Source organism: Hermetia illucens, chromosome 7 (assembly GCF_905115235.1).
Source record: "Hermetia illucens chromosome 7, iHerIll2.2.curated.20191125, whole genome shotgun sequence".
NCBI classification, from domain to species: Eukaryota; Metazoa; Arthropoda; class Insecta; order Diptera; family Stratiomyidae; genus Hermetia; species Hermetia illucens.
Genome location: NC_051855.1, coordinates 11,490,933 through 11,515,881, shown reverse-complemented (window position 1 = coordinate 11,515,881; position 24,949 = coordinate 11,490,933). Strand labels below are relative to the sequence as shown.

General features: G+C 42.8%; 1 protein-coding gene across 4 annotated transcripts; it reads left to right on the top strand.

Annotated features, from left to right (window-relative positions):
- The first annotated feature begins 3,716 nt into the window (after positions 1-3,716).
- Positions 3,717-15,576, top strand: LOC119660895 (43 kDa receptor-associated protein of the synapse). Of its 4 annotated transcripts, none has more exons than XM_038069830.1 (8): positions 3,717-3,890; positions 8,519-8,809; positions 12,379-12,625; positions 12,684-13,346; positions 13,474-13,572; positions 13,677-13,868; positions 13,941-14,140; positions 14,200-15,576. In XM_038069830.1, the coding sequence occupies exons 2-8, from the start codon at positions 8,772-8,774 to the stop codon at positions 14,666-14,668; spliced, it is 1,908 nt and encodes a 635-aa protein (XP_037925758.1). In that variant the 5' UTR covers positions 3,717-3,890; positions 8,519-8,771; the 3' UTR covers positions 14,669-15,576. The 4 variants fall into 4 exon arrangements, with proteins under 4 accessions (XP_037925758.1, XP_037925757.1, XP_037925756.1 ...); XM_038069829.1 differs by having other exon boundaries at positions 3,717-3,943; XM_038069828.1 differs by having other exon boundaries at positions 3,717-4,215.
- Positions 15,577-24,949: the final 9,373 nt, after the last annotated feature.

Below are 24,949 nucleotides of genomic sequence, written 5' to 3'. Positions count from 1 at the left end.
TTGACGGATTTCGGAATGAAGGTGAGAGGATTGCGGAGAGTATCTATTTCTAAATAGTCTCCGCCTGAGGTATTACATTGGATTTCGTTTAGAATATCATCAGCGAGGGTAATGGGGTTGCGGTAGTTTAAGGGACGGGATGGGATCAGTTCATCACAAACTTACCGAATTGTTTCGGTGTATTGATGGACTGTTTGGTCGATGGTGTTGTTGGAAACTGTAGAGCTGGAAGGGAGTAGGAGAGGTTGAAATTTAGTTTTGAGTGCCAGTTGATCTGTTTCCAGTTTGCGCGTTGGAAGTCGGGAACTGAGGGCCAGGTGGAACGAATGGATCAGTCTGGCAGCTTGATGTCTAGGATTATGGCATCATGGTCACTGATGCCAGGGGGGGGGGGGGGGGGTTGAATGGAGGTTGTGAGGAAACGGTGTAGTTGCTCCCCGTTCTGGTTCGACGACCAGGACGGGTGTCTGGCGTTGAGGTCTTCATCAATAATTAAGGACCATTGTTTTCCAGGAAGGCGGAATTGAGAAGCACAGAGGGACTTGATGGGGAGGAAGTCGTGTGTGTCAAGGGATTGGTTAGGGCAGTAACTGGAAGCGATGAAGACCGAAATTGATTGAGATTGGAAGGAGATGATGGTGGCTTCAATTGATTTGAAGATGTTGGGAAGTGGGTGTATTTGCGTGGTTGGGAAGTTCTCGGGGGTGAGGACGATCGTTCTACCGGTGGTGCTGCGGCCCTGAGGGTTGGCCTGTGGTCAGTCAGTCCAGAAGAGCTTGAAATTTGGAAAGGAAGGATTGTATCTATAGTTCAACCTAGTTTCACATCGGAGAACTATATGGGGTTGGTGCTTGCCAAGAAATAGCTCAAACTCGTGTTTGCGTCGATTATCTTAACGTCCATTAAGGATGCCAAGATACCGACCATTGAGTTGAGCATCTGTAGGAATTCTTGCGATTTCCTGGCGAACTCAAGGAAGTCAGGATTGGCGATAGTGGTGGGGTGGTTTATACGGGTAGGTGCATGGGGGAGGTTCCACTTTGTGCGAAGGACACAGACGGACGGGTGAAGGTGGGATTTGTAATTGAGCGATCAGAAGGACTGGTTCTGCTGAGCGGGTGAGCGAGACGTGCACGTTTTTGTGTGTTTCTCCTTGCCACTACCTCGACAAACTGAGGGCATTTCCTGTAATTTGCGGGGTGGTCGTTGCATCCGTAGTTAATGTGCTTAGGAGATTGTTCAACCGTTTTGGCGCACTCGCCTGGACCATGAAGCTGGCCACACTTGGCGGATCTGTAAGGAAGATGGCAGTTGGTTGCCACGTGTCCTATGCGCTGGCAATTCTTACATTGCAGCACTTGCTTGTTCTTAACCTACTTTCCCACGTACTCGAGGAGGGCGATCAGAACCGAGTCTGCAAGGGACTCATCTGAAGTGGCTTCGACCACGAAGCCTCACCGGAGGTTATCTGGTACCATGGGAACCGGGACGGTCCTCTGAGAGCATATAATAATAATAATCGTTGGCACAACAATCCATATTGGATCAGGGCCTTGAAGTGTGTTAGAGCACTTCATTCAAGACTGAGAGCATATGCTCCAGGAGAATTCCTGGAGGATGTGTTCTCGGTCCGGTTATTTGCGGTTGGCCCCCTAGTGGGAGTTTCATTGTGGTTGTGGTTATGCCTACATTGCGGGCAGAGCTCTTCGGAGCTCAAGCGTGGAGTTGCGCTGTACAACTCGGGTGCTGTACCCTTTAGTTGCGGCAGAGGTGTCAGATAGGCCTCGCATCCACTGGTATGAATACTGAGCCTGCACTTAGTATAAACCAGGACCGCTGTACTTGCATGGTGGGGCTCTGATTGTGGTCCCAAAATCAATCTGTGTCCGAAGAGGACCGTGGGATTATGCCTACATGGTAGGTACTCACGTTAAACCCTAGGAATTTCATGTTCTTAACTTACTCGAAGCAGACGATCATATGCTTTATTGCTTTGACGTTGCGCAACTGTTTCTCGCTGAAAGTCCCGTCAAAAGTGACCAGCTACAGTTCGAGGTTGATATTGTTGTTCTTTCCCTAGGTCGTGGGAAAGGGTTTAGCGGTCAGAATTCTGGAGACTCCCTGAACCTTTAACTCTTCGACGATCTCCTGAGGGGAGTACGCTGCGTCTAAACCTCGTAGAATGAGACTGGTAGTTTTCTGGGACGGGAGAGTATACGTGAAGAACTTGTTATGATTCTTCAAAAGAATCTGCCTGGCGTTTTCTTTAAAATTTGGTTTACCTACCCCGAAAGTACGCGAGATCGTGACATCTAGCCACACGATCACGGCAGTCAGTTCTTCGTTTTGGTCTTTTTTCCGTCGGTTGTTCTTGAGGGCTTCCTCCAGTTTTTTCGTTAGGTTTTTATTTTCCTTTCAGAGGCCGACCGCCCTGTGGAACGCGTCTACCGATGTCGAGATTAAAAGTAGCGACAGGTGGTAATCGCTCCATTTGTATATGATCGCAAACACGACATGAGTGCGAATTATATTGAAGTGAAATCCGTCCTGAATTCAAACGTAGACCAGGCCGAAATGATTTTTTTTTTGTTGGGGACGCTAGGGGTCCTGAGTTTGCATCCACTTGATGACGGACTGAGCCACTCATGCCGTGGAGGTGGAGCGATTACCACCTGTCGCCATTTTCGGTCATGCAGCTCCCAAGGCAGAGGTGAAGTAGCGTCTGATGAGTTGCCTCTACCCTGGAGGAAACCGTCAAACTCAAAAAGAGGAGTCCGTGGACCACAAGAGGGGAAGTTACTTACTACACCTCTTGTGGTGGTTATTTTCAAAATTCCATTTTTAAGGATCATTCCCACCTCCCGAGTCGGTCCAAAAAGCTGATTTACAAATGAATTTTTTTATACGCAAGGACATATGTAAATGCGACCTACTTCGCTTTCATTCCAAATGATTTCCACACTTCCATCCAGGATTCATGTTTTTATCCTGATCCTAAAAGGCAACATCAATGGAATCCTTGCAGTATAACATCTACACAGCACACAGAAGATGCAGGCATCGCAACTGAATTCAAAAATAACCTCAATGCACAGGAATTTTCCCACAACAAACTCATAGTATTATGTATACCCTACATTCAATCGAATCCTTGAAAGGACATGGGGAGGAATATCGAATTCGAAATAGAAATCACTACGAGTGGGTCCCTTAAATTTGAAACTTTTCATCTCTGATACACCATGTGCGGCAGTGCGTTCTGCTTTGAACTTTTCCTTCTCCTTCTTTAGATTGCCCCCGGTGTCCTGTACAAGACATCCTTAAAGCTTCTTCTGAAATGATTGCTCTGAGGAGATTCAAAAAAGGGGTGCATAAATGATTCCGAGCAGGAGCGAAACGATATCAAAGCTAAGTATATCAGACGGATAGGGCTGAAAATCAAGCAAGGATACATGGAGGGATGCAAGCAATGAGGCTAGAATGAATCTCTCGTCCTTCCTCTCCTTCTCGTTATCTGGCTCCCTTCTTTTGCACTCAATTTGAATTCGTCCTTGTCCCCCTTCAGTGGAAAACATACCAAGAGAAATGTGTCGTTGGAACGTGTAATACATGTCCTAGTCGGTGGCTGGATGCTGTGCATCCTCGCGTAATGGTTGATATTCAGTTTCTGGTATCTTGAGTTTTACACGGATGCTGCGACTGGACCTTTCAGGATACTTGTGCAGAAACCTAGTATTGAACAGTTTTGAGTATTTTATCGGAATCAATGGTACAGTTACAGACGTATAAACTCATGGGAAGGTCTGACAGTCCGCGACAGGATTACATGGATCCCGACAGCATCCTGACAAGCTATGCGTAGTTTGTTGCCATCGACACACCATCCGAAAGTATGTGTCGTCCTTTCAATGCGGCAACAGTAATTCCGCCAGCATCAGGAGCGGTAACAACTATTGGTGGTATACCTCCTCTAAGAATCGTCCTGTCCACACTTTGTTCCTTCCCCTCCCCGTACAAAGACAACCGTCTTTGCGTCGTTATCGCGTTTCATAGGTAAATTTCTGGTCATGTTCAAAAGCTCATTATCCTGCGGGAGTGCGAGAGACTCTCCTAGCTCATTAGTGTGGAATCAAATGGTTCAAGGCGTGTGTGCCTGCTGTCGATTGTGAGGTGATGGAGTTAGTGGAGTTGGTGCTAGATGATCCGCGATTTGTGGTGCTTAAAAATTATTGCTTATTTTCCGGTCGTGTATCCTTTTTTGTTTGCATGAATCGTTGAAAGTTTATCTGGCGTTGTTCCTGTGAAAACCCTAGCAGGTCTGGGCGTAGTCTCTTGGGTTAAAGTTAAGGCAATGTTTACATGTACGTCAAAGAAGTGTCTGTTGAAATTTTCAAATGCACATGGAAGGATCAGCTGCTGATTCGTCCTTTCAATCAAGTTGTTTTTTGGCCAAATGAAAATTACCAGTGCTCCCAAATAGAGGTAGTGAAGCTGAATTGGCAATGACCTGTTGCAGTTGTTCTGTTTTTTTTCCTGCTTCCAGTATGATCAATGTTCAAGGGAGTAGGGCTTGGACACTACAATCGAGTTCGGGTTTAAGGATATTCCGTACGACATCCAGCGATGTGTCCCTTCCGTGGAGTCTGGTGTAAATGCAGTTAATCCCTTGATTGGTCATGGAATATTCTATCTCTATGACTACGGGGAGAGTGAAGCTATCTAGGTAGCCTTCAACCGAGAGGCTGTCTAGGTAACTTGAGAACTTAGATGGCGGTGATAAATAGTTAGTGCTCCTCTTGGATACCGCGAAGATTCACCTCCACAAAGCAACTTTTAAGAGTCAGTTTTAAAATCTCCCCAGTTGACCCCAAAAAAGTTGGTGCAAGTTCAGTTGATACCAAAAAATATAAACGTCATCTTAGTGTTCTGGGTGACTATCTGGGACATATGTTGTAAACGGACCAGTTCTTTTGGTTCATGTGTTCATCCTTACACATCGAAGACCAAGCCCTAGTTAAATCAGATCCTTGAGATAGCCAACAAGTGGGTTCCAGTTGAAATAGCTTGGCGAAGGGCCTAATGATGTCAAACACAAACCAGTGGTATCTTCTTCAATGTCAATGCAGTCCAAGTCGGTTCTTGGCCTGTAGTTTTGCCTGATCATCCAGAGATCTCATCCTCAAGATTTCAAAACTGATTTACTGTTTGCATTCAGTGAGTTAATGGACTCTTTTGTAACTTTGTTTTTGCTTGGTTGAGCGAGTTTGGAGCCTGTATCCATTTGATGAGGGACCAGGTCTACTGCAGATTGGACATATGATATTTTTGAGCCAGTTTTGAACAAGTTGTTCATGCGCCTAAATGTGTGATGCAGGAGCAACGTGCAGTTCAATGGAGATTTGGTCGAACCCCCCTCCCTCGGCGCTTCAGAAATTCAACTGGAATTAGTTTGACACCTGGGGTTTCGCTGGAGTTTTCTGGTTTTCAAGTTCCTTAGGGCCAGAAAATAGTTATGCTAGTGTTGTAGTTTGTCGATTGTTCAAGGAATGCTTTTTCCGCTCTCTATCGAGTACAGGAGTCGTATCCTCCCAGTTTAATTACTAAAGCTTTACTAAGCGATGTCGCTGCTGTTGAATGCATCCTGTCCGAGACAATGTACCATTTTTTGTTTGGCATATGAGGGATCCTAAGTCTACATCTATTTGAAGTTGTTGATGGACCGGACCAGATGGAGAGCAACTTACTTTACTTACTTACTTTTTTTTGGTTCACGGACCCCTCGTTTTGAGTATAGCTCACAAGTACCTATTCAAAAAAATGGCAAGAATGACTAATGGTTTCGTCCAGGACAGATCTCATGAGTTGCCTTTGCTCTGGACGGAACTGTCAGTCATTCTTTCAATTTTTTGAATACTTGGGTGCTATGGCCAAAACGAGAGGTCTGTGGACTAAAAAAAAAGTGACAGTAAGCTGTGCTCCATCTGGTCCCGTCTAACATCAAGTAGATATGGACCTAGGGTCCCTCACATCTCAAGCAAAAAAATTACTTTTAGTCTGTTATCACTTTCGATCACGCTGCTCCCATGGTAGAGGTGGACAGGCGTCTGATGATTGCCTCTGTCCTGGACGAAACCGTTCATCATTCCTTCCATTTCTTCAATTTGTCATGTCTTAAAACCACGCTTTTTTGACGGGACACCTCATTCAACCCCACAACCTGGAGGACCAGGCTAACAACGACATTGGTGGACGATTTTCAGTGGAAGTGGCATTCAGAAGTTCTTAGACCTACGCTATAAGTCCTTTCTCATCACATTTTCTGGCTACATTTTGGAATGTCAAGTGTCCGTATGGCAATCGAGCCAGCCAGCTTAACGATCCCCGGCTGCCACCAACGGGAGAGTTGCTCGGCTTGGTCACTTTCAGGAACCTGTGCGTGTGTATAAGGGGGGGGGGGATAAGGCTTAGTCCCTGAATACTGGTGCTCCATTATAATGCTACGATGATACTAGCTGGGCTGAAAAGTACTTAGGTTAACATAAAAAGGCTTTTTTGAAAAAATTTTGATTTTATTATTCAACATAGTTGCCTTCCAGTGCAATACAATAATATAGAATTTTTCGAGCCTCAAAATAGGCCTAAGTTTCGGTGATCATCGGCGCTAAATTTCTTTCCAGCCAGCAGGTCTGAAAACAGAAAAAAGTCGCTGGGAGGGGGGGCAGATCTAGAGTATACGGTGGATGCCATCGTCTTCATTAATCTGTGACACGCTTCACTGTCTTGATGAAACAACACTGACGTTCTCTTCAAATGGAGTCATTTTTCCGCGATTTATTCCTTCAAACGCTCCAATAACGCTATGTAATAATCGTTGTAAATGGTTTTTCCCTTCTCAAGATAGTCAATGAATAGTACACCATACCCACCCCAAAATACTGATGCCATAGCCTTGCCAGTCGACTGCAGTCCACTCAGATGACAATCGTCTTGATTTTGGTGTGAAATAATGGAGCCATGTTTCGTCCACTGTCACATATCGACGAATAAATTCGGGTTTTTTTTTTATGGAGAAAAAGCTTCAAACATTGCTCAGAATCGTTAACTCGTTGTTGTTTTTGATCGATTGTGAGCTTGCGCGGTATCCACTTTGAACAGAGCTTTCGCATACAGAAATATTCATGCACGATGTGTCAAACACGTTTTTTTGATATCTTTAGAGCCTCAACTATTTCAATTAACTTCACTTTGCGGTTATCCAAAATTATTTTGTGGACTTTTCTGGTATTTTCGTCGGTGACAGCCTCTTTGCATTGTTCTCGGTGATCATTTCACCTCGATTAAACTTAGCAAACAACTTCTCAACGGTTGATTTTTCTGCTGCAAAGTACGAATAATGTTTATCAAGCTAAGCTTTGGCTTCAACAGCATTTTTTGCCAAAAAGCAATGCTTTATTAACACACGAAATTCCTTTTATCCATTTTCATCGAATTAAAAAAAGTTGCTTTACTCAAAATGCTCTATCCCACAAAATAATAGTCCGACAGCTGTCAAATTTGTACACGTGTCTTCTGAGGATTAAAATTAACCAGAAATCATATGGATCTAATCGTAGTAGCGCCATTTGTGTGGTAACCTACTTTTCAGTTCAACTGTTTTTTCCCTCTAGCCCCATAAAAGTATCCTTCAAGTTCTTAGTGGGCACCATGTCAATCAGACAACTGCGTGAAGGTAGCGTATTTGTTAATGATTCAATCCATGGAACGGACTTTCGATTTATTCCTCGATATTTTGCTCCCATGTATGTACCTTCGTTTTTCAGGCTTTGTTGAAAACAAAATCTTATTCAAATCAGTTTGCTGTCTGCCTGCCTGTCACACCCATTTCCTCAGAAATGGTTACTCCCATTGACATGAAATTTGGTGTCAAGTTGGGAACTATGAATCCCTTTGCACGCAGTGAGTAGCGTCGTTTTACGTTGAATTTAAGTGGGGAGGGGTCCCCATACATGCAAAAGGGGGGATGTGAATGCTTTTTTTTTGCTGAATATGGCCTTGAGGGGTATCAAATGAAAGGTCTCGATTAGCACTTTTTGAAGTAGTTTCAACATTGGTTCCAAAAGGGATTCTTGCGGAAGTTTGGGAGGAATCAATTATTCCAAGGACCCATTCTCAAAAACTGCCCACCTGAAAAATATGAAAAAAATCATCGTGGCCCATGCGCATAGTATCTGGGCCTCAAAATCCTCCCCGTATCTGCTCAAATAAAGTTAATAATAGTATTATATTTTAAAAATCCCCTGAAATTCATTCTAGATCCGTAAAATTGCAGGAAGATAGACTTTAATATTTTTTTCATTCCATCAGTCCCATGATTTTGGTTCGAAATGCACCAAACTTTTCGAATTTTTTCAGTTTGTGTGTTTTTCATTCACTGATTCTGATCTAATATTATTCAAATTCGTTTCCTCTTTTCCCATTTATATTATATATAAATATCTGAATTTTATTCTATTTTTAGATTACAAAATTTAAACAAATGTTACGAAACTTTCTACTGTTGCTGCCAACACCTCATATAAATTTTAACTGCCACTGACCAAAAATTTCGTGTATATTGGACTCAATAGATGTATTATTGATTGGTTGATAAACGTGTCCACGCACACACCCACACACACACGAATATATATATATAATCATCCGCACATACATTATACTACTGTGTGTGTGTTGGAGTTGATTTTTAGGAAAAAATTATTTTCCAAGGAGTCATGTCATGGGAGAGTATAGCATCAAGAGATCTTCTTAGGTAAGTTTTTGTCTAAAATTTTGTTAATAATTTGAAAAGGTTCCTTCATAGTCAAGACTACAAAAAAACAGGCCAACATATTGCGGTAGAAACCCAGAATCATAAAGATAAAACCTCGATCCTGGGTGAAAATTACTTGGGCCTTGGTCACGGGCCAACGATACCAAGTTAAGCCTCTTTCGCGTGACTCTCAACTCCGAGGCCTATGCCACCGTAGGCTCTAATCTAAAAACCCTACTACACCGGCGGATCAGCTGGGACAAACCCTGGAAAGGGGATGTCACGTTTTTTCAAATTGTCGCTACGACCCTAGGGGTCGAGTAAGACCCAAAATCCTCAGCTCTTCATCGCCCCTACATTCTTTCCTTCCCAGAGGCTTCTTCATTGAAGCCAGGTCCCTTTTCAACATGTCATTCTCCTTCCTCTGGAACACAATCTCCGATTTCTATCACAGCTACCTTCGTCTCCACCCCTGAAGATAGACACGAAGCGTACTTACAATTCCTCTTCAAATTGTTAGACAACCAAAATGAAGCTGCTGACACTCAACCCTAATTTGCCCATTTCAAACGACAAACGTTTCGCTATTCACAAGCTCCCCAAGGAAACTGACCCTAACCTCGGTCTCCTAAATGAAACCAGACTTCGGAACGCTCCTAGCGTTAAGGTTCCGGCTACATCACTTTCTGCAATGATGCGGACAGAGGCACAACCATCCTTGTTAGTTCGGGACTAAGAGCAAATACCATCCCATTGGATACACTTGCATCAAACTGCCTGTTATCAGTGGTCAGACTACTTGTCATGTACGGCGGTTTTCTCTATTTCTCAAATCCCTCAAACTTGGCCTCAAAGTTTTCTCAATAATTAATCGACTGGCGGGAAGACACCACCTTGTATCCTGGAAATCAGCTCTCTTTATACCTATTTCTTAGAGGGGGTGCTCTGCTGATTTCAAAGATATGAGGCCTTACTCTAATCTATCCAATATTGGCTCTACTCCTCCTTCATTCCACTTAATCAATTTGGATTCAAAAACCTCAGATCCACCGAACAGGCAATCCTTTACCTGTAAGAACACATCCTTAATTAGCTGGAAAATAGGCAATGCACCGTTGCCTGGGCCTTAGACCTTGAAGAAGCAACTGATTTAGTCTGAAAAAAGTTGCTGTCCCATCCTAATCCACTGATAAAAAATCTTGGTACGCATAGCCCCTCGTTGGGCGAGCGGAGGTACTATGTGTCAAGGCTGGCCCTATACCTAAAAGATGGGTGCAAAATATGGCCATGAAATGAAAGATCTTGTTACGAATGCAGCAGCTCGTACCCCACGTTGGGCGCCAATTCTGTTACGCTGGCAACGATGCGATCACCAAGACTGTCAACCAAACAAGCTCCTCTAACAGGCTTGCCAGTTGTGAACATCGGCTTTTCTGTGGCCCCGTCTTCCTTTCCCCTTCATGGGGGCCAGATAACATGGCGGCATTGACTTTAATTTGGCCACGATGTTCCGGTGCAAGCGCAAAAGCCCAGTGGTGAAAAGAGCTGACTTGGTATCGAACAAAGGGTCGCTGGGGAGTGTCAAACTCTTCCCGTATGCTAACTCAGCGGAGCTGGCGGCAAACTCGTCTTGATGGGCTGTGCGTAGGCCAAGTAAAACGAAAGGCAGAACTTGAGACCACGAAGAATCTTCATTCAGCGTCCTGTGGCAGCGTTCCAGCTTCCCATTGGAGCGTGGAAGCCACTCCCGACAAAGGGCTTCGGAGCACAATTGTGCGGCCATGTCGGCCAGAGGTATTGCTTCAGGCCACCGCGTGAAGCTATCGATGATTGTCAGACAATACTTGAAGCCATGCGAATCTTGTAAGGGGCCAATAATGTCGATGTGGCCTAGGTCCTTTTTTAGATGTCTCTTAGAGTATTTCGGAGGTTGAGCCGAAGGGTGCAAACTCCCGAAATTGGATTTGGAATTGTCCCTGAGGCTTTAAAGCCTCCCGACCTTGGCAGGGATTTTGACCTTTCAAACGCGTGACAAAACGTCTGCAACTACACTGTCACACAGACACGTGTTAGATATCCGAAGTAAACTGGCTTATGAAATTTAGGTGCCGGAGTTGGCGAGGGGACGCTTTGTCGTGCTTCTGCTTAAAAGCGAAGGAAAGAGGTCCGTGGACACTGTGAACGGCCTGCCTTCTAGGGAATATCGTATTTTATTGTCATGTATGCGGCCAATTGCTCACGATCGTAGGAGCTGCAGTTCGGTTGAACTCTATTCAATTAAAAAGAAGCTCAACGGCTACCACATTTGGTTCGCCTTTTGGTGAAGGGCAGCACCTACCGCGAGGTCTGAGGCAATGCCAGGAGTGTAGCGTCAACCAGCTGTCATTTGGCTAGCTAAAATACCTGGACGGCATCTGTAGACCACGCAATCACGCGAGTCTTTGGTCTTGATTCCAGACAAGTAGGCATTGAGATCGCTTAATGTTGTACGGCTTTGAGCAAGAAACGACGATTGAAGTCTAACAACTCAAAAACCTTGACAGATCCTTCACAATTTTAGGTTGTGGAAAGTTTATGATGGCCTCAACCTTGTCCGGATCCGATTGGATTCCCTCAAATAAAATCATGTGGCCTCAAAACTTCATTTGCTTTTGAAGGAACTTGCACTTTTGAACGCTAAGCACAAGACCGGCCTCAAGGAGACGTCGTTGAAAAATGCATTTGAGATGTTCTAAATGCTCAGACTCTGAAGAAGAGGCGACCAAAACGTCATTCAAATACACGAAACGAAAGTTAAGGTTTCTCAGGACAGAGTGGATGAACCTCTGAAAAATTTGCGTCGCATTGCACAGACCAACGGGCAGATTCCGAAGGGTGTGCATATTGTCGTTTTTGGAATATTTCCTGAAGCTACCGGGATTTGACGGTATGCCTTGGCTAAGTTCCATGTTGTGAAAACACGCAGTTGGCGAGGTTGCGCGCAAAGTTGTGGATGAGTTGTATAGGTCTGAGCATTCGTCCAGGGCAGAGGGAACTCATCAGACGCTGCCTCACCTAAATCTTAACCCAAAAAGGGGGAGTCGGTGGACTACAAGAAAGGAAGTAAACTGATTCCCATGTGGTCCGGTCCGTCATCAAGTGGATGCGGACCCTGGACTCCCAGCATTCTCAACAAAAAATTCACTTCGGCCTGGTTAAGGTTTGGGTATAATATAATTCGCACCCAGGGTAGAGGTGAGATAGCGAAACTGTCAGTCAGCTTTTTTTGACGTGCCATCCGTTTCCACATATTATCTCGTGCAGTCCGTGTTCAAGACTGGGAAACCTGTTAGGGGAGTTTGGTTGGTTGACAACCTTGGTGACCGTGTTGGTGCCAAGTTGATACAATGCCGTACTCCCTTCGTAACAGAGATGGTGCACAACGTAGGGCCACAGTTGTCGTGTACCTAACAGAGTCGTCAAAGTAATCTTTCAACACATAGCGCCCAATGTGGGATGGAAGAAACCTCATAGAATACTTATTATATAAAATCTACCGTTGATTGCTTGTCTAATCTGAATTATTTCAGCATACCTCACAGTCACAATTTATCAGCAACACATCTTTTGGCATCTCCTGATGGTTCACGGCATCCTCTTGACAACTCCACCGATGTATGCCAATTGGACGATAGCTACTCCCGTTTGGCTGGATATGGATCAAGTTTGGATGGTACATCACTATGGGCTAGACATGGGTTGACCAGGCGTAATTCAGTCCTAGATTGTTTTCTAGCCTGTCAACGTAGCATTAAGCAATATTTAGCTAAGCGAAAGGTATCCCCAGAGTTTCTAATTTAACCTTTCCATTGAATACTTACTAACACAATTCCAGATCGAACGTGGTCTTCGGCTGTATGAACAGCATCGACAAAATGCAGCAGTCCGAACCTGGCGAAGTGCTTTGAAGGCTACTAACAGACGGGAAGACCGTTTCCAGCTCCTTGGCTACCTATATCAAGCTCATATGGACTGGGGTAAATATCGCGAAGCAATTGAGTTTGGTCATCGTCAGCTAGGTATCTCGGAAGAATTAGATTCACCAACAATGCGAGCCGAGGCATATTTAAATCTAGCACGAGCACATGAACGACTTGGTGGTCTAGAACGAGCTCTAAGCTATGCTCGGCATTCCCTTTACAACGAGTGCGGAACACAGTGCCTAACCGGAGGTCTTGTTCATCTAACTGTTGCCAGGGTTTACCTTGAAATGGGCGGTTTTTCACGAGCACTTGAAGGACTTCAAGGTGCCCATAAAATTGCTTCATCAATTGGTGATCCTTCTTTAGAGTTACAAGTATACGTTGCATTATCTGAATTGTTTGGACGATTACAGGACAATGAGAAAAGTGCAAGGTATGCATCAAAGGCCTACGATCTATCACGATCCTTACAATTAGGTGATTTAAATTCATCGCATCATAGGGCAGCATTATTACGTATGTCGGCTGCTTTGAGAAAACAAGGAGAACTAGGCGATGCACATGATTATTGCACGGTAGGATCTACTGAAGATACCAAGAGAAAAAAGGAGTTCTGGGATAGAGCGGAGTTCCTTTTCTCTTGACATCTATGTCAATGGAGCTTTTTAACTGTTGCAGCTGTATTTCATCCAAATTTTCCAGGAAGCAACGAGGCTAGCTCTTCTATCTGGTGATCAGGCTACCTATACTCGTAGTGTACGGATCATGGGAGATATTTACCGAAAGAAAATGGATATTGACGTAAGTTGAGGATAATCTTTTTTGGCCCCCGGACTGACACCTTAAGTCTATCTGATTGACCGAAGTAACCAGTAACCTAACGACTGTCTTTCTTGTCCTTTTAGAGGGCATTTCGCCAATACGAACATGCAATGGGAACAGCAGCTGGTCTAGGTGACCGTATGGCCCAAATGGAGGCAATGGATGGTGCTGCGCGATGTTTGGAAGCATTACGACTTCAACAGAAAATTTGTAACTGTCGTCCATTAGAATTTAATACACGTCTCCTGGAGGTCGCTAGTTCGATTGGTGCTAAAGTGAGTATGGCCGTGACCTCTGCGGTCAAGGGGTCGAGATATTAGAAACTATAAGGCACTTTCGATTTCTAGTTGTTGGTGCGAAATATACGAATTCGATTGGCTCAAATTTATCGAGCACTCGGGGATGAAGAACAGTATAAGACCCAATCGCGTCTTGCGACCCAAACCGAGGCTGCTTTAGGGTTGAATTGTGGCGTTTGTGGTGAGGTATTTGGTGTTGAGGCTGATTGCTTAGAAGCTTTGCCATGTGCACATATTCTGCATGCAAGGTAAGTCCTGGTTTTTTTATCGAATGTTTCTCTGATTTAGACATTTGTGTTTCGACTAGGTGCGCCCATGAGCTCCTCCGGCGATCGGATAAATCCGGTTTTCGCGCATGTCCTGCCTGTAATAAAATACTTAGTTCAAGGCTACATCTATCTGGAGATACGTCTGGACCGACCGGAGTAGATTCACTAACGGGAAGTATAAATGCAACAAATGGTGGGGGTCTGATTGGAACTATTGCTGGTGGGAGCGTTCTTAATGATACCGGCAGTATCAGTGCTGCAAATGGCTTTGGTGCTGGTGCTTTTAATAGTTTCAATATAAATATGAATAGTTCCGGTACGGTAAAGTCTAATGGGAATGTCATGATGAATACAACGGTACCAACGGTAGATAATCAACTATTAATAAATCCACAGTCATCATCACCACGACCACTATATCGTAGTAACCTCTCGTTAGCATCACTGAGCCTGCGAGCATCAAGTTTAACTATCGATAGTGAGTGTCATGCTACATCATCGGTTTGAAATATGACTGAAACGGTAAGAAATAAAATGGTTGAGCATATTTCAGGCATGATATTAGTTAGCTCATGACTGTTTCGCAAGCATCTCGAAAAAAAAAAAAAACTTGGGAGTGTAACATATACACGCATTTCTAACCGATCTGTGCACTCCTTTTTCCTTTTTGCGCATAAGACGCATTGTGATAAATTTCAAAGTTTCAAGTCTGTCCGTATTTTAGAATAATGAAATCATTTCATGAAACCTTCGATCAAGGGTTGGAACTACTACTACCCCCCCCCCCCCCCCCCTTAAATTGAGTCAATCCATGATTTTTATAGTACTTACTCGAAAAATTCGTTGTTCATATCCATCTATGCTGAAAGATACAATCATGGGTTATTCACTCACAAAAAATATTTTCTTGTTATTAGACGCACGTTACAAATATAATATTTTTTCTAATGAGGTGCGAAATGAAAAGCTTAAAAAACAAAAACAACATTGTAGATAGTAGGTATGAATTTATTTTTGTATTCCCCCACACAAACGCTTAACTAAGGAACTTAAGATGATAAACCTACATAGATGGTGTTAGGACGCACTCGTTAGTTAGGAAATAGAATGAAATAAATAGAGTTCAATTATTAGGTCCGTAATTACAAATACACTCACATATGTTCATAAATGATAGTAAAAAAAAAAATAAATTTGAAAACCAAGAAAATATAGACAGAAAATTCAAGTAAAATCATAATAATTCAATCAATTCTGAGGGTCCTTCAGTATTGGAATAGGAAGTATAAATTATAGAAAAAATGTTTTAAAGGCAACGAAATTTAAACATGAACTTACTATACCACAATGCATGCAAAGTCAGATGGATGGTAAGCAAAAATAATCAGAATTTTTATTTTAACTATAGACAAGAGTCAGAAAAAACGGAATAATTAATAATTTTAATTTTAATAATTTTATTTATTTAATTTTAATAATTTTATTATTTATTTTATTTATTTAATTTTATTATTTATTTTATTTAATTTATTTAATTTTATTATTTATTTTATTTATTTAATTTATTTAATTTATTTAATTTTATTATTTATTTTATTTATTTAATTTATTTAATTTATTTAATTTTATTATTTATTTTATTTATTCAATTTTATTATTTATTTTATTTATTTAATTTTATTATTTATTTTATTTATTTAATTTTATTATTTATTTTATTTATTTAATTTTATTATTTATTTTATTTATTTAATTTTATTGTTTATTTTATTTATTTAATTTTATTATTTATTTTATTTATTTAATTTTATTATTTATTTTATTTATTTAATTTTTCCGAGTTATCACAATCTCAGCAGATGCCGGATTTTACCTAATACTAGCACTAAGTGCCAAGCATTTAGGCTCGGACGATCCTACCTACTTAAAAACTAAAGGGGCACTGGTGGTGGTGGCCGGTGGTAGGTCAGTGGGAGAATCCGTCGAGTACTCCCCGCAACATCGAGCACGTATGCAGAATGGTGTACTTCTGCATGGTTTGAACCAGACTGTGCGAAAGTCCCAGGACATCAAGGGAAGCCGTCAGGGATTTAGGTACAATACCTGTAGCTGACAATATTATGGGAACTACAACCACCCGCTCGAGACGCCAAATTTCTTTGATTTCACGAGCCAATGGCTCATAGTTCACCTTCTTCTCCACGTATTTCCGTTCAATGTTGCTATTATGGGGGATAGCAACATCAATAATATACGCGGAGCGACCCGTCTTGTCAACTAGCAGTACGTCAGGCTTGTTGTGTGCGGTATGGCGATCAGTCAGAACTTGCCGGTCCCAATACATGCTGTAAGCAGAACTATCAAGTACTGCTTGCGGCTCATATCGGTAAACCGGACATGTTCCCGTGATCAGCCCATGCTTATATGCAAGGTTTTGATGGATAACCTTACATACAGCATTATGCCTGGTGATGTATTGCACCGGTGCCATAACAGTACAGCCAGAAATGAGATGGTCCAACGTCTCTAACGCCGAACCACACATTCTGCACTGGTCGTTCTCCACCCGTTCTTTCATGATGAGCTTTTTATAAGCTCGGGTGGCGACCACGCCATCCTGAATGGCACACATGAACCCCTCCGTCTCAGCAAAGAGCTCCCCAGCACACAGCCATCTGTTCGACAGATGCAAATCGACAAATGGCTGCCAAAGACAATTCACGTGTTTACCGTGCATTGCCTTCGACTTCCATTCCTCGATCCACTCCTGGTCCGACTTCACCCCACTCAGGGGATTGAAAGATCGATCCTTCAAGTTAAGGGGAGTCAGTCCACAGTCTGCCTTACAGACAGCCACATGCAAGGAACTCGCCTGCTCTTTGCTGTAAAAATAAGCGCGCAGCGAGTCGACTTGGCGATGATGTTGTGCCGCCACGTCAACCACGCCCCTACCTCCGATGTCACGAGGCAGGTTCATCCGCTCCACGGCAGACTTTGGGTGATGCATTCGGAATTTGGACATAGTTGTCCGTATCCGGCGCTGGACGTTTTCCAGGTCGGTCTTCGTCCACGGCAATATTCCGAATGTATAAGCCAGTGAAGGGATAGCGAATACATTCAACGCGCTTATTTTATTCTTCCCCGAGAGATGCGATTTCAGCACCAGCTTTACACGTCGCAGGAATTCGGACAGCAGAGCTTCTTTCAGATCACCAACTCGAGCATGGGTTCCTTGCAGAATTCCTAGGGATGTCTCGGTTATAGCTTCGATGTGGAGGTCACCAATGCTATGTCCGGCATGCGGCTCGTGATGACCTTTGCGGATGGCTTGGATTCGACATTTGTCTAATCCAAACTCCATCCGAATATCACGGCTGAACATGTCTATTATTCGCAACAGACTTCTAAGATGGTTGTCAGTACCAGCATACAGCTTGATGTCATCTAGGTACATCAAGTGCGTCAGTTCGCACTTAGCACGTAGGCCATATTTTATTGCAAAACCATGCCCTCTAGCATCATTCAGTAGCCATGAAAGGGGGTTCAGTGCCATACAAAACCAAAGAGGACTCAATGAATCCCCCTGGAAGATGCCCCTCCGAATACGGATGGGCTCTGAGGTATTAGCACCCTCAGATGTACGGACTGATAAGGTGGTATGCCACCCTTCCATGACTGTCGCCAAAAACTTTATTAGTTTCGGATCAATGCGATACAGATGTAGGATGTCGATTAGCCAGGTATGCGGAACGCTATCAAAAGCCTTGGCATAATCGATATAGCAACTGAAGAGGTTTCTTTGGCCTCTAGTTGCTTGTCCTACAACTACCGAGTCGATAATGAGTTGCTCTTTGCAACCCCTTGACCCAACTCGGCAGCCCTTCTGCTCCTCGGACAGAATGTTGTTGGTCTCGAGGTGCGCATTGATCCTTCCACTAATAATGGACGTGATGAATTTGTAGAGGGTTGGTAAGCAAGTGATCGGTCTTGTGTCTGCGGGGTCCTGCACCGTGTCCTTCTTAGGGATAAGGTAGGTAATTCCCGCAGTGAGGAAAGGTGGAAATTCCTCCGGCCGACTCATGACCTCATTTATACTGCGTGCCAACCGACTGTGTACGCTGGTAAATTTCTTATACCAGAAATTCTGCACCCGATCCAGACCTGGGCCCCTCCAGTTCTTCGAGATGTTTATGGCTCGTCGAACTTCCTCTTCGGTAACATCCGCGAAATTCATGCCAGGTGTATTGGCATGGTGGGTGCCTTCGGCGGTGATCCACTCAGCATGCTGGGCAGGTAACCCCCAAAGTCCACCCCAATACTCTTTCGCTTCCGTCACCGAGAACTGTATTGTCGGTATTAACACTGTGGTCGGTGGCAATAGTGTGATCCCACAGTAGTTTGACCCGATCATTTTCCAAGATTCTCTGCGGAGTATACTTGTAGTAAGGATGGTAGGTTGCCACCAAGTGCTGGATGGTCTCCTCTTCACAGTTGCATAACCTACAACTGGAGTTGGTGATTGAGGAGTCGTGAAGAATGTACCGTTTATAATTTTTTGTAGGGAGCGAAGCATCCTGAATTGAAGTTAGGAATGCTTCGGTCTCATAGAAAAGTACACCATTTGTCAACCATTTGTTGGAGGCTTCGATGTCAATTCCTGACAACAACAAATTTGTAATATGACCTCCGTGAATGGGTTTCTCTTTCCACATATCGATCTTCTGTTGGACTGAAGTAACATTCGACATGGGATCCCATTCTCTGCTTCTCAAGTTCAAAGGAGATAATTTATTATCTGCCATGACGGTAGCCTGATGTATTTGGCTCAAATTCACGAAGAGAATGCACTTGATTGTAGTGCAACGTTTTTAAATCAAGTACCCCCCCTTCCTCCCTGATGACGTGGGATAGTGATCCTCAATTTTTCGGCAGCTCTATTATGCATGTTGTTGTTTGCAAGAACTACCCTTACCCGTCTATTGACAGTTTCTAAATCAGTATTACTCCACTGTATCACACCGAAAGTGTATAGAAGGACGGGAATGGCGAAGGTGTTGATTGCCATGATTTTATTTTTCCCGTACAGCTCAGTTTTAAGGACAAGATCCAGATCTGATTAAATTGATTTGCCAATATCCTGTGAGTGCTCTTGTACCGCTTCAGCCAGAAGTTGTGAATCTTGTCAACTCCTGGCGCCTTCCAGTTACCTGTCTTGTCAAGGGCTGTTTCAACGTCGACTTCAGTTACGTCAGGCATGGTCATTTCGGGGAGGGCCTCGCATGAACGCATAAGGTGTGGAGCCATGCTGCTTCTAAATTGCAATGGCTGGATTCGCTCCAAACACTTCTCCAGAAGTCTTCTGCCTGATCCAGATCGAGGTTACTTTCCCTATCTGAGCTAGTGAGATTTTTGTAGAATCCCCGTTGGTTCTGGAAGAACAAGGTGTTGTCTGTCCTTCGCTGAAAGCTTTTCTGATACCTACGGATGCGATTGGAGCATACCGCAAGTTTCTGCTTCAGCACCTCGAGGATTTCTTCGATTGGCATATCATTGGATAGATGGTAGTTTCCAATGATGTTCGCAACGCATCTGTGCACTCTTGGTGATGGATTTCCAAGGAGTGCTTGCGTCACACGACCAATCTCCTTTCTCAACTTTTCGAATCTTTTGTTAAGTCGAAACACCCAGAACGGTAAAGTCCCTCTGTGCATACCTCTGTTATTCGCTCTAAGATGTTGGTTATGGAGACGAATAACCGTGGCAGCTGCAACGTAGATCAGGCTGTAGCAGTAATCTCGCTAGCCAAACGATCAGCTAAAATTCTGTCAACGGCAGCAATGATGTTAGTAGTTGCCGAAGTAAACTTCAGTTTTGGGATCTTTGGCCTAGCGTCTGAGAGAATCTCAGCATATTCTGTGAATGCGATCTGGAATGCGGTCAAAGCCCCATTATAAATTGGGTCGACATTCCTAGTTACTAAGCTTCTCCTGATTACTGGATTCATGGAGTGCCTTACAGGTGGAGTACTTGGGTTACTCCTTTGACTAGTCCGGTAATTTGATAACTCCAGCCCGAGCTCAAGTGAAACCTCTTGGAAGATTTGTTGCCTAGTTGGTAAGGCAAGTCGGTTGTTATTCACTATTACCCGGTACTGGTTGACGACGTTCTGTTCCGGAACATGACTTAGCTCCGGAAATCGGGTTATGAACGCGTCATGTAGTCGATGTCTGTACCCTGATGGATTCCGTTCCAAATCCGTGACACGGTAATAGGCGCGGACGATAAATTCGTTAAGTTGGTTCGTCCAAACCATACGACGCCTAGGTCTCCCGTCCCTGGTGGTTGACGGCATAACCGCCAAAACACCCAAGGGCGAAGAGCCGCTCTGATGTTGGTGAACGACCCTTAACCGTGTTGGGTACTGTCTTCGTGTCCCTGGGGTCCCATTTAAAGAATTTAAACAAAAGTCCCCAATTTTATTTCCACGAGTAATGGGGAACCAGTCAGCCCTGCAACAGAGCCCCAATGTTGCAATGCCCCATGGTTACCTCCAAAGGTAGGGAAGGTATTTGGAGGGGAGCCGCTGAAATACAGTGTAACGTCACTGCAATTCATCCGATAGGCGCGTCGATCCCTTCACCCCGGATTATGGATTTGTTAAGGAGGTTTACTCCCCCTGAACGGGAAGAATCGGTAAGGGAGGACGAACACAAAGGGAAACGATCTGCTTGTCCGCGGCTACTTATTTACAAGATTAACTTGCGATATTCGTAGCTGACCCGGTGGGTCATGTCATTATCCGCAACCCATGACACGCGCCTGGTCGCATGCAGCTCTGCGTTTGCAACTCAGGTGAGGATAAACCTGGTACCCCAGGTTATTTATTTATTTAATTTTATTATTTATTTGTTTAATTTTATTATTTATTTATTTAATTTTATTATTTATTATAAAATATATAGAACAATATAGCTTTCTGTAAGATTAGTTAAAGCATGCCTAGACCGATGATGTTAATTTTTTTTTTTTAATTTTATTAATGGTTAAATTATTTTTCAGTTTATATTTATTACCTAAATTTAGTTTATTTATAAAACTTTTAAACAAAGCCTTTAAAAATTGTATTAAATAACAATTCCAACTAACTACAAGGTGCTTTTTTAAAATACTTCTCTCGTCCTTTGACTTTAAAGTTACCTCCAACTTAAAGAAAGAAACAAATAATAACAAGCTACGAAAAACCAAATCTAACTATTCTGAAACATTTCCTGAGGATATCATCATAAAAAACATGGATGCTATCTAATATAAATACAGTTAACAATTGTGCAATATATTTTATCTGTGAGAAAATTAAAAAACAAATTCAAGTTAGTCCCTACAGAAAAAAAGGTCATCTTCAAAGAAGGCAAAAAAAACCAAAAACTCTTAAATATTTCTCTAATTTAGACAAAGGACATACTAAGGGCACAAATAATAGCAAGAAAAAAACTATAAAAAAGTAACTTTCAACCCACACACATTACAAAAGTAAACTGAAAGAAAAATATTTATTTTTACTGAAATTTAAGAGGATTTAATGTTAATAAAAAATAATAAAAATATATAAAAAATAAAAATAATAAAATAATAACATAAAAAGAAAAATCAAAGACGAAGTCCTTATAAAATATGATATAATAAATAAAGTTATTAAACGAACTCTTGAAAACCTGTAAAACAGAACAGGAGAAGGGCATGCAACAAAGTTTGTTGTTAATTAATATATTTTATTGTGCGAAAAAATAGAAAAAAAAACAAACAATAACCATAAAAATCATGAAATACGAGTGAGTTATCTAAACCATATTTTTTAAAAAAATATATAAAATATAAAAATATATATCTAGATATATTTTAAAGAACAAAAAAAAAAAAACGTTATCGAAAAGTTTCAATAAAATGTTACAAAAACGCAAAAAATGCAAAACAAAACGAAATATGAATGCCACTAATGAATGAAATAATTTTAAAACATTAAAATATTAAAAAACAAGAAAAATACTTTAAAAATTTCCATGTAAAATCATATTTAAATAGAATGAAAAAGGCAAAAACCATACATAAACTTGTTATAAATAGCATTATTAAATGTTATAAAATAAAAAAAAAAAGTCTGTAGAAAATTCTATGTACCTATATGTTAAGAAATGAAAGGTTGAAGTGGATAATGAAGACAATGGAGGAGAGTAATTTATGAAATTCATGTATATACAATCGTTATATATAATATATAAAATATGATTATGTAAATCTTGAAATAATGATATGTAATATATATAATTGTTGTATATATAGTTATATATATATACGCGAAAGCGGATCGTTCAAATAAATTTTTTTTATTTTATTTATGAAAATCAACGAATTTATTTATTAAGTATTCGCTTCATTTTCATTCATAGTTCAAGGAAATAGGACAGCATGCTGAAAAGATGCTTTAGACACTGGTAGGTAAGCAGGCATCAGTGGCCGCACCGAGGAGCCCGTGACTCCTAAGACCGTGATTCCTGCAAGGAGCCAAAGTCCAGCCGTCTCAAATCTCCAGAGCCAGCCCCTAGCTCTCCCCTCTGGTTTACCTAGTCTCCACAGCCTGACTCTAACTAGAGCTGGGAAATCGCAAAAGAATTGTCTGAGGCTTTCCCCTTCTTCTCCGCAGCTTCGACAGTGCGAATGTGGGGTATGTTGAGCCTGGCGGCATGGTCCCGAAGACTGCTGTAATTTTGTATACATTTGCACGTCCTTCCCTTTTATTTTTGTGACGCTATTTTTTGTATAGGTAGAGGTGGAAATGTTAAAAAGACGATACCCACCCACTAAATCCACCCCCCGTTCTCCGCACATATCCTCGCGAGACCACCGTGAAGTATTAGTTCGCGAGGAGGGCTCTGGTTTACACTAGCACAACTAATTCACGCGTCCGTCGCGCTTTCCGAGCTCGTGCCAGTTCCTTCAGTGTCTCCTCTATCGCAGCCACTGTTCTATTTATCACACTTCAGTTTGCTGCGGACATCAGCATCTCCTCCATAAAATTATGGGGTCCGTTAACTGCGTTGAGAGCGTCGTTTAACCTCCCTCTTTCATTCGTGCATTCAGGACAGTCTGGAGGCTCATTCAATCCGAAACAACCCAAGTACTCCCTGTATCCACCGTGTCCGGTAAGAAACTGCACTAGGTGGTAATTTAACTCTCCATGTTTGCGCTCGACCCATCTCTTAATACACGGGATCAGTGTATGGGTCCAGCGACCTTTTTCGGAATTATCCCACCGTTGCACAGCCCCTTTCTTAGTGGTTTTAGGAAGCCCGCAGTGACTTCGGCCATATGCACCCTCCTTCTCCGGTAGAGATAGTGTGCCTTATTGGCCAGAAGATCTGAGGGAATAATCCCTACAATGACACACGCTACCTCACCTGATACCGTCCCATATGCACTGCACACCCTCAGTGCGATTGGCCGATATGCCGAAGCAGTCGGCGACTAGATTGTGCCCTCTAATATTAGGCATCATCCTTGCTGGAGATGAACTAGCCTTTGCTGCTTTTTCACGAGCATAGCATAGCATAGCATTACCCCCAGGTATCTAATGATTGATCTTGAAACGACCTCGTGATTACCAACCCGCATTTTGACAGTGTTGTTTTTCCCGCCTCCGTCTTACCTTCGGCTAGGTCCAATTCACCATTTGGAACCATGCTTTGATAGCATGAACGGTTTCACTTGCATACAGCTCCACGTCTTGGTGGTGTTTCGTAACTACTACCACTGCTCGGTCGTCTGCAAAACCAATCAATGTTACCTCCCTTGGGACGCGAAGGCCGAGTACTTCGCCATGCATTATGTTCCACACCAGAGGCCCCAATACGGAGCCTTGGGGAACACCTGCTGTCACAATATATTCTTCTTTCGGTCCGTCGTTGTTCTCGTACCAAAGATGTCTCTCTGAGAGATAACTTTCGATTATCCGAGCTAAGTAACCAGGCACACTCAGTTTAGCCAGGGTGCCCTTAATCTAACCCCAGTTGGCTGAGTTAAAGGCATTCCTGACATTCAGCGTTACCACCGCCCAGCAGTTACCAGCGGCCGATACCGTGGACCGCGCTCTACGAAACCCATACTGAGGTTCCGATCGACCACCAGCTAGCTTGACGAACGGAAGCAGCCTGTTGTATATCAACATCTTCCCTGTCTAAAAGACAGATAGAGCGATATGAAGAGGGTGCGTCAGGTGGTTTTTGGGGCTTCGGCAGTAGAATCAGCTTCTCCCTCTTCCACTGAGCGGGAAACACTTCTTCAACCATGCACGATTCAAATATACTTATGAACCATGCGGGCCTCATTTTAGCAGGCAACATCAGGGGTTTGTTCGGAATCCCGTCCAATCCCGGAGCTTTATTGTCCCCAATTCGTCCACAGATCTCCCGTAGTTTCTCTTCGGTCATCCCAGGGACTGTGAAGACATCCTGTTGAACCATTGGATGAGGTCCATTATCTTCTTATCGTGGGAAAGGAATTGCGATTATTTTGAACAAGAGTCGCGAGCACGTCACTTGGGGTCATTTTGCCCACGAATATTGTTCATTACAACCTTGTAAGCAATACCCCGCAGGTACGTATTTGCTTCAAGGCACAACTGCTTGTAGCAATTCCACTCACTTTGCTGTATAACCTTCTTAAAGGTACTTCGAAGATCGCGATATTTTTTTCTCCCACTGCTGATGTTCTGGCTTCCCTCTAGTTCTTTGGCAA